We start from the raw sequence: 10,814 nt of genomic DNA, 5'->3' as shown, positions 1-10,814 counted from the left end.
GGCGCACTTCCAAGTGCTTAGCCTTGATGAGGATTTGTTTATTGGTATCGCATCTGCACATCTTTATAACCAATAGCCGTTAACTCGTCGAAGGTCCAAGACGTAAATGTATGGCGCCGGGAACATGCCCCAAGTTGCCTAATTCAATGTAAATTTAATATGCCGTGTGTATGTTTGAAATACGCACTATTTTTTTGCGCTTCGATGCTTGGTATATAAGGTTTGCGACCCCCTGTGTGTGGAAGTTTTTCATTTTCGCTGTTGTATTTTGGTTTACACGTAACGCCTCCTTTACCGTAGCCAGCCACTCGCGCACGGCGGTTAGTTTCCCTTGCGTTGCGCGTGCTATTCGCGTTCGTTGCAATTATTTGACGATATCTACGCGCAATTTTGCTTTTTTTTGCCCACAAAACTGTGTGCTGACAGGATTAAGCTGGTGTAAAAACAACTGCGATGTGAAAATAAGGTTTAGTTAGTGCTGTAGAGAAACATGCAACGTAACTTGTCTGTGTCAATCTTGCGTAGTACACACAAGAAACCAAACGATGCACAAAATACATTTACGTATAATGTCTAGTACAATCAATCATGAAAGAGATATGTACATGAAAAATTATATGTACTGTGTGGCGCCTGAAGGTTATGTTGAAAGACGAGATTAAAAGAAATCGAAAGGTAGGCTCGACACACAATTCGGGATAGTGAGAGTTTTTTTTTATTTATTCATTACATGGGGGGGGGGTTTCAAGTGAGTACATCAATCTTATTACACACAATATAAATCGAAGACAAGAATGCAAACAAGAAAACCCAATCCGCGGATAATATTAATCAAGATATCAAGCCAGAATACATCAGCTACCATCGAATACGTCGCATCAGCCAAACACATCGATGGCGAGTACAGAACATTTTATAAATAACCATTAGAACACTGATAACTACATTGAAAAAATAAACAACACTGCATACATATCACGTAAAAAAACCGTAAATGAAACTAAGACAGTCAAATACAGATTAGCAATGTTTTTCACTTCGAAAATATAGTCCATGATGACGTAGGGCTGTTGACTTTAACAGACGGCGCCCATCCTGTCGATTTCCCTCGTACTGGTCCTCTTCAAAGTGTTTCTAAGTACAAGCAGAGTCCTTCAATACTTTTCTGGTCACGAAACTCCGGCCGAAGTTTCATTCAGGGACAAAAACTGCCGCTAGGATCGCCCCTGTTAGCGTGAAGGCTTCGCCGTCGGCCGGCGACGCTTGCGTGCCGGCTGTTTCTCCGTCGGCAACGCGCCTAATTTTTTCATCTGCTCTTCATTTCCACCTGTAAAAACGCGAGCGACGCGAGCGAAGTGCGCGTGTTTTTTTTTTATTCAGTTGACGCGTAGCTTAGCTGTGAAATAGAGGCAAGGCCACGCGTGTTACTGAGTCGTATATGTTGCAGCGTTCGTTCGTTGCGGTAGTCACGGCCGCTACGTTCTCGCTTTGAGAAGGCGGACATCTGGCGTTTTCGATTTTTGACTAGTCTTTGCAGTTTCCTGCATTTGAGTTAACTAGCACCAGATTTAAATCGGTATATACAGCCCTGGGCGACATGCTGCGCTGAGTAAATAGGTGTGCAAACGTACAGCACGATGGGTTAGCGCTGTGTCTGCGCGATTTTATAGCGCGCTAATAATGTAAAAAAATAATCTAGGTTTGGAAAGTGAGCGTCAACATCATGAAGAAAAACGCTCACGAAATGGAAGCAGCATAATGGGCGCGCGTAGGGGGGTAGGAGTAAATGCTACACACTTGAGCGACTTTCCTGACTGTCCACATAGGTATAGGGTGTCAACAAAAAAACTCGTACGGTCAGTGCCTGACACACTCCTCCCACCAAAACGACAAGTTAATTGATTGATTGGTTATGAGGTTTAACGCGCTGACGCTATGCAGGCAATCGGGCGCGCGCCGTAGTGTAGCTCTCCGGAATAATTTTAACCATCCAGGTATCTTTAACATGCGCGGGACTCTCTAAAACACAGGCATTTTCTCTTTTCGCCTCCATCAGAAAAGCGGCTGGGAACCCGCGTACTTGGGCTGATCATCATCAGCACAGCGCCTTAGCCCCTGAGCCACCGCGGCGGGGACACTAAAAAAAAATTTAGAAAAGAAATGCAGGCAAAGCTAGCCATGCTCCGCTTTCCAAATTCAAAATACCTGATTGGATAATCAAAATGTCGCCGCCGTGGATTTTGGTTCCGCCACACAGATGACAGTAACCTGACTGACCACTTGCTGATCGTCGCAGGCAGCTGCCAAGCGCACGCAAATGACTAGAAAACGCGCCGCGGCTGTGGTGCAAGTGTTTATTCATACAAGTTTACGGCAATAGCATGGCGGATAAAGGAAATAAACAACGTCACACAAATATGTGTCACTATCAAACACAAAACACAACAGTTGGGCTTTGCATAGCATGACAAACAGAACATCTGCTACCGACTAGGCTTGTTGCCACCACTTGCTGGGCAGTTTGCTCGCCGCGTCGCTCGTGTCAGCTTGTTTTTTTCCCTGGTGTAAAAGTGCAGGCGGCACCTCAAGAAAAAATGAACAACCTCTGCTGTGGTACCCACATAGTGCAACCTACAGCCCACACCAGCAGAAGCAATGCGGCTGTCGAGCAAAACTTGCTCAACAATGTTCGCATACACATCGGCACATGCAACTGTGTCCACAGTCAGTTCTTCAACATGTCCTTCCACAATGCGCAACAGGCTGAGGAGCTGGGATGAGGGCACTTGCAGGAATCCTCTAGACTTCTTCTGGAGTAGGTCAGTTGGCTCTCGTGTCTGGCTCTTGAGTGTTCCCACGCAGTCAGTGCAGCTTATCGTTGAAAACTTCTTTACCACATAACCGGCAAGATAATCAAGAATGCACTCTTTGGTGGAGAGCGTAACGTCAGGCACGGATGCATTGTTCACTGCCTCTCCCGGCTCCTCAAGAACGTCATCAAAGAGGACCGCCAACATGTCAACCTGCAAAATACATTCCAAGTTTCAAATCTTTCAATGTATAAGCCGAGATTCATAAATGCAAAAACACATTATGTTTCATTTGGTTATTTGGTCATTTGTGTAGTGAAACTGCTCCTGAAAAAAAAGAAACTAGACGTAATAAATAAAAGCAAGGGGCGCTTCACCTGACTGGAGGCAGGTTTTCCCTTGTCAAAGAGGCCCTGGAGCTTGAGCAACAGCTGGGGTCCATCTCCCTCGACCGAGGCCCGTTTTGGCGGTCGAACTAGGTTGTTCACAGAGAGCATCCGATAGATGAACAAAAAATGTTGCACAGTCGGCTGCCCTCCATCACCAGCAACATGCCTGACGATGCCGAAAAAACCTCTAGAAAGAAAACATCAATTTATCGCAACAATGAGAAATTCATAGCACATTTATACACATAAAAGTAATCATGTTTACCTCTAGAGGATCTTGTCCGAAGTTCCCAACGAGAACGTAACGAAATCCAGACAACAGCAAGTTCTCGATGAGTGCAACTGAGCTATGCAGTGTCAGTCTGAGGGCTCCACATGTCTGCTTACTCAGAAAGCAGACTTGCCTCTCGGTCGGTAATGTCTTGATGTATTTCTCCCAGTTGTCCAGCCATGCAATGCTGTCCTTCAACACCTGGAATAAAATTATGCTTCATCTATAGTACACGAAGAACACTTCATAACACATGTAATAATCTCACAGCAATGTGTTGTGCTTCGTTGAATCGAACATGGTCTGGCCTGCGAGAGTTCAGGCAGTCGAACAGCTTGTTCAATGTTCTTGTGAATTGCGATGTTGCAGCCGACCCATGGAGCTTCTTGCAGTCTTCCTGCTCGCTATAAAACTCCATGGCCGAAGCAGTACTCTCACTGAACAGCTGTAAAATGTGTGGAAAAGAAGGGTTTTAAGTTTACTTCCCAAAATGTTTGAGCAGATGTTTTTGAAATACACTTTGCACTGAGCATAGCTGCGTGCATGACTTGCCTGGACAGCCAACTTCACGCTCATCTTTTGGAACGCGTTGGGGAAAATATGGGCTTTCGTTAACTTCGGTACAGCCCGGAGTCCAGCCTGTCCTTCTTCATAGTCCAGTAAGTCCTTGTAGTGACAGTGGAACACCTCCTGTCCTTGAGGGAGCTGCAACATAAGGACAAGTGACATTTTTTTTTAAAACTGAATAGTTTATGCATATATTCATATGCAACTTTTTTTTACTTACCAAAAACTTGCCCACTTTCAGCAAGTTGTTTCTGATGCACTTAAATATGTGCGGTGGATCAATTACCACGTGGACTTGCTTTGAGGGCTCACATGGGTTTTCGAAACACGTTTGAAGCTTGTGCATGTCCCCGTTGACACCTTGAGAGAAAACAGTTTAATAGTACACTTGTTTTTCTACTACATCACTAACCACAGCTAAATAAAATTTGAAAAGACGTACCCAGAGATCTCAAGGCTGATTGGTTTGATGTGGAGTTGTCGCACGTCACTGCGTCAACAACAACACCAGCGTTTGTAAGGTGAACAATGCACTGCAAAAGGAGCTTCGCCACGATTGATCCTGGGGCAGCACCAGAAGCACAAAATGTGCCCACGGTTTGCGACCACCCTCCTAGAAAAGGCCGAAACAGAAAGACCAGCACGTGGTCGCCGTCTTTGCTATGGTCACCTGGTCGTGTGTGTTCGGCGAAATCCACCTTGCCCAGCAGTGCCATGTCCGACTCGCGAATGTGAACGCTTTTTCTAACGCTCATTTCATCGAACATGAGCACCCCTGGAAAGTTTTGGGTAGGTTAACATCTTGTCTCAATTGCGCTGCTGAATATAATACAATTATAAAAATGAGTACTGCTTCTTACCTCGACGCTCTCTTTCTGGAACTGATTTTAGCTTTTCACACAGAACCGTGAACAAAGTGCTGTCGAAGCCAAAATCAGCTTTCAGATTTCTGAGGTAGCCATAGAGGGTGCGGGGATTTGGAAGGGGCAGAAATTCATTTTCGTGAAGAAAAGTGTAGACTGCTGTTGACTTTATCTTTAGCAGCAAGCAGTCATAAATCCACTCCTTTTTGTACCTGGAGAGAATGAATTGCATATTTGTTTTCCACAATGAGCTTGTTGGAAACTATTCATGCAAAGCAAAAAATAATGAGAATGGTGTTATAAAAACTGAAGACAGTATATTTGCCCAAACAAACCTGCAATTTTTCCCGAAATTAGAAATAACACTACACAAAACAAAACGGCCAAACCAATGTCTGCCTCAATAGCATATTGTTTTGCGGTACAACAGATACAAATACATGATGAATAAATGAAGGTTACACCTTGAGATAACATTTTGAAACGCAAAAGGGGCAATCCAATAGCAATGTTACTGTGTGATGGGGTATTTGGAACTTACCGCGCAGCTGTTGCAGACTTCGCGTTGGCTTTCATGAGCCAGTGGTCAAAAATGAGCTTCTCGCGAGCCGAAAGCTTCTGAACGTCTTGGTGCGATCTTCTGCTCCTATTCGCTTGCGCCGTCAATTTCGCAATCTTCACTTGGCACAAACGAAGTTGCTGCTTAGTGCTTCGAAGCTGGTCTTTAACTGCGTGGAGCTCTGAGATGGAGCAGACATTTCCCTCTGTCTGGCATGCCGTCTCTGTGCAGCTTCCAGTGTTTATCGCTCCACCTGTCAAACGAATAAATATGGATCAATATAATGCGACATCACGCAGCACACAGGCAGAGTCCTTCACTCTGACACAGGCAATACAGGCTCTCAACATAGTGAAACAAGAAAACAAGGCAACGCGAATGGAGGCTTACCATCATCTCCGGCTGCTTCAGGATCGCAGGGCTCTGTGCTGGAGCTCACAGAAGCTGCAGTGCCATCGTTGTTCGGCGACGAAACGCGACGACGTTTTGCAGGCGGATTTTCTCGCTGTGAGCGCGACCGTGGCTTGGGCTTCGTAAGATACGCCGGCAGGTTTTCAAATATCCGGGGTATGGCACCGACGCGGAGCTTAGGCTTCTCGCGCTGCAGAAGCACAGATTGTCCACTTATTCTGAACTCATCGGCTCGAATAATGTCCGTGGTGTCGAAATGTTTCTCGCACACACGAACGGCCTTCGACTCGAAGTTGAAAGCGCCCGTCTCCTGTCGTGGAATGGCTCGCTTCCACCTGTCGCGTTGTTCGCGGTCGCTTGGGAGGCAGAACAGCGAAGCTTTTTCCGTACAACTCCGATAGCCAGAGCGGCAACCAGGTACGCAGCACGTCAGAGGCATGGTAGTTCACATATATTGCCGTCCGTGATGAGTGTAGAAAGCTATACCACACAACAAACAAACCAGTAGGCTCGCGCTCCAACGCACTGCAAATGCGGCCGCCGCCGTCCAAGCCACCTTCACCAGACTCGTAGCGCCACCGCGCGGGAGCTTTGGTCCCCATATGAAGCTCTCCCATAGCGTTACGGAGAAGTTTCGTGACCAGAAAAGTATTGAAGGACTCTGGTTGGACCCTACCATGAAATTTAGGCTACCACCGAAAATTCAACGCAGCTGTGCCAGTCTTCTGCACCGACTAAGGCTGGGGGTAGCGTTTACACGCGGATACGTGCACCTCATGCGACGCACCGAGTCTCCAGACTGTTAGTTGTGCCATGTAAAGGAGACTATAGAAAAATGACCTTACGCGTCTCGACATCCCACCGTTGTCGGAGGACGTTATTTGAGGCCCTTGGCCAGACGCTGAATTGAGTTTCAAGGCCATCCAGGCGTTACTGAACTTTTTTAAGAAATACGGGCCTTGACTGTAGGCTTTGAGCATGCCAAATTCCTTGCCATATGTTTTACATCCTCCTTCTCTCGTCATCGTCACCCATCATGCGCCTCTTCCTTCCCTCTTTCTTTTGCTCTTCCCCTTCCCCAACGCCGAGTAGCTGGCTAGAGGGATTTACCTCCGGCCGACCTCTCTGCATTTTGCACCATTAAACTTCTCTCTCTCTCCTTTGTCCGCTGTGCTGGGGGAGAACGGTGGAAGTCTTAGCATCGGGAAGGCATTTTTTTGTCTCGGTTGACAGCTTGTTGGACAGATATATTTGCAGCAGAACCCACCTACCGATGAATGAGGAAATTATAGCGATTAGCAGTGAAGCAAAGTACGAACACATCGTATTGCCATCACACACACGCGTTATGCATAAGGCCTGTATGACGGGCTCCTTTTCTCGCTTCTTTATATACGCGCTCGATCAATTAGCGGCGCCATCGCAGTGTCCGCGCGTTGCACCTGTATAAATATACATTGAGACAAGTTGGCCTGAGTATATATGACACTGCCTTCAGCATTGTCATATGCTCAGTAACCAAAGTTGTGAAAAGGTTAAACTGATTACAGCAACATATTTAGTGTCACATGCCCAGTCGCCCAGTATGGTCCGGTAGCTGGTGTCCAACCCAATTTCCTCATTACAGCAGCACAATGCTATACCCATTGCACCACGGACTTCCCAGTGACCCAAGTTGGCGGGAAAACGGTTAGAGTCACGCATATATAGATATATACAGAGATAGACAACCCCTGAAAAATGAGTGACGTACGCTAAGAATGCTTATCACAAAAATAATAAAGCGGGTGCCTTTAGCGGATTAAGGGAAAGGGCCTAAGAAGTCAATGCTAACAATCTGAAGTGAAGCACTGCAAGAGAGGATGGGATAGAGAAGTCCTAGCGGGTCATTATATACTGGGACGCTTGCAGCGTTGACATTGCTCACAATTGGAGACGCATGTAGCCTTAGTGCGACAGTATTCTGGCCAGTAAAACTGTCCATGTGTCCAATGCAAGGTCCTGGTAAAACCCGTATAGCTGGATGAAGGATCGTCATTCATGAATCGGAGGTTGTAATGTCGCCAACAACTATATTAATTGGTATGACCAGACCTAGGGTGGCGTCTACTACGGATAAATTCGACTGATAAAGAAGGTCATCTTCTATACCAAAGGGGCGACTTCTCGGCAGCGAAGAAAGAATCCAAACTGGGGTCGTTGTTTTGTTAAGCAAGCAAGGTTTGAAGATCTAGAAGCGGCGCCATACAGGAGACAGCAGCAGCCTCGTATTCATCTGAATTGCCGGCGTCGCACTCAGTTGTGGGAAGGCAAGGAAGCCGCAATAGACAGTCAGCGTCCGCGCCATGACGGTCACATATTAAATACACCTCAGTCTTATTCTTGTAAGTGTAGGGCTCAGCGAGCAAGACGGCATGATGCATTATGCACACCAGTGAGCCAGAACAGTGAGTGGTCGCCTGTGACAACAGAGAATTGACGGCCGTCTACATGTAATTGCGAAACTTCTGCATAACGAGGACGACCGCAACACACTTTTGTTCTGTAATGATGTAGTTGCGTTCCGCTCTGCCCGAACAATGGCATGCCTAGTTATGCAGTGCCATGAAGCTGAAATAGAACGGGACGAATTCCTCTGGCGTCAGTGTGTCCCTCTGTTGGAGCTCATGTGCCAAAATGGCAATAAATTGGCCCCAAAGTTAGCATAAATTACAACAGTGAAGACGAAGACTCGCTCTCTTTTGTGTGCTGGAAATGACCGTCTTTGTTAAGCAGCCAAGTGCGGGTGGAAGTCACGTCGGCAAGTCGGGATCAAAACGCCGGAAGTAAGAGCACTGACGCAAGAACCTTCGAAAGTCTCGTTTTTTTTTTTTTTCTCGGCAAAAACAATTAGCCAAGTTTTAGCACGAAAAACAATGCATGAATCCGAGGTTATTTGAGACCTCCTACAACTTTCTATCTGACATGTTAGAGCTTCAAGCAATAATTAAAAGCAGGACCATACAACAACTAATCAATAAATATTTATTTATGAAAAATAAGATGGTTGTAGGTACACCTGACTACCGCTAATATGCAGTTGGTACGATTTCTCTAGACCCCTTGGTCTTACTTTAAATCTTGGTATAAGTTCGCTAGGACGCTTGGTCGTCGAAATAAATTCGAAACTATTTCATAGTAGGCCTAGCGGCATTCTAGAGAGAATGACTGGACGCATTAGCCATCGGCCACAAAGAGATTGTACAACGAAGCGCCACTGGATGATAGGCAAGTCTTGATTTACTTAACGATGTGGCGCATATATGACAGTACGGCGGCGAGACTTGAATCGCTTGGCATTGCAGAGATGCCCCAGAAATTATGGCATGTTTTGGCTACAACAAATTCCGCAGATGCCATTGCACAATGTAAATCGACGTTATGCTAAGCGTTTTGCAGGTACCTGACTTTCCAGCTTTGATTGGGATTCCGTGTCGTTGAAAAGAAAAGTGTACAATCATTGCAATCTACTGGTGCTAACATATGGGGCAGAAACTTGGAGGTTAACGAAGAAGCTCGAGAACAAGTTAAGGACCACACAATGAGCGATGGAACGAAAAATGTTAGGTCTCACGTTAACAGACAGGAAGATAGCGGTGTGGATCAAAGAACAAACGGGGATAGCCGATATTCTAGTTGACATTAAACGGAAAAAGTGGAGCTGGGCAGGCCATGTAATGCGTAGGATGGATAACCGGCGGACCATTAGAGTTACAGAATCGATACCAAGAGAAGGGAAGCGCAGTCGAGGACGGCAGAAAACTGGGTGGAGTGATGAATTTAGGAAATTCGCAGGCGCAAGTTGGAATCAGCTAGCGCAAGACAGGGGTCATTGGAGATCGCAGAGCCTTCGTCCTGGAGTAAACATAAATATCTGCTGATGATGATGAAACTGTTGCCAGGTGAGCCAACGCGTTTGTGTAACTTGAGTAGTTGTGTGTGTGAGTTCGGCAGCGTACAGGTGCCCACAAAATAACTCGGAACGCCGGACCGGTGGCCTTTCGCCGAAGGAGTGCGCCGGTGAAAAAATAGTGCCAGGGTCTGCGCATGGGCGGTCTCCCTAGGAAGCTCGTCTAGCTACCCAGTGCATCTAAATAGGTGTTGCCTTGCTCCAAAAGAATAGCGTTGGATGCCTTTTAGCGTTGTCACAAGACGGGCTGTGCGGATTGCGGTTTCTAAAACGTTGTCTGCTCGCGTGTGCACGCGATGGAGCATAGGCGCTCATGCGCGCGGGCATCGGCGCCTTTTAAAGCGAAATTCTTAACTGGGTCATTAGTCGCGGAACGTGACCATCGTCGACAACACTTGCGGTAGCAAAAATCAGAAAGCGGCATGCTACACCTCTACCGTTCAATAAAGCATGTAAGAGTGAATTTAGCCCAAAGTATCTAAAATAATTAAGAGTAATTCAAGAGTTCCAAATAATAATTAAAAGTAATTGGGTTAATTAACAAGACCAATACACAGACATCATACGGCACGTACACCTTTAGCAAAGCGTATTAAAGTGAATTACTAGTAACTAAGAATCATTACGAATAATTAAAAGTGATGAAGGGCTGCGGACAGTAATAGAGACTACTCAACATCAATTCGAGACTTGTCACGCCATAAACTCGTCACGCCACGACTCGTCACGAGACTCGCGTGACCAATAAGACTGGTCACGCAAATTAAGGCTATTTAAGAGTTCAGAAGAGCGGTACATACAAATTAGGATCAATTCAAGACTTCTTAACAGCAAGAAAGAAAATAATTATACCGAATTACGACCACAAATGGTTACTTAAATAATTAATCAACATAAGCAAACAATCGCAAATGAAATGACGCCATCGCATTAAAGCTTTCGCTGTTAAAGTCGTCTTAGCAATCGATATGGGACCCCACTGAACGTCGCTTTTT

At 45.9% G+C, this 10,814-nt stretch overlaps 1 protein-coding gene across 1 annotated transcript; it reads right to left on the bottom strand.

Moving 5' to 3' along the window:
* Positions 1-2,340: 2,340 nt before the first annotated feature.
* LOC119435205 (uncharacterized) lies at positions 2,341-3,381 on the bottom strand. Its single transcript, XM_037702122.2, has 2 exons — positions 3,188-3,381; positions 2,341-3,023 (listed from the first exon to the last, which is right to left on the bottom strand). The coding sequence occupies exons 1-2, from the start codon at positions 3,305-3,307 to the stop codon at positions 2,484-2,486; spliced, it is 660 nt and encodes a 219-aa protein (XP_037558050.1). The 5' UTR covers positions 3,308-3,381; the 3' UTR covers positions 2,341-2,483.
* Positions 3,382-10,814: the final 7,433 nt, after the last annotated feature.

Source organism: Dermacentor silvarum, unplaced genomic scaffold (genome assembly GCF_013339745.2).
Source record: "Dermacentor silvarum isolate Dsil-2018 unplaced genomic scaffold, BIME_Dsil_1.4 Seq526, whole genome shotgun sequence".
Classification (NCBI taxonomy): domain Eukaryota; kingdom Metazoa; phylum Arthropoda; class Arachnida; order Ixodida; family Ixodidae; genus Dermacentor; species Dermacentor silvarum.
This window is presented reverse-complemented; position numbering and strand designations above follow the sequence as displayed.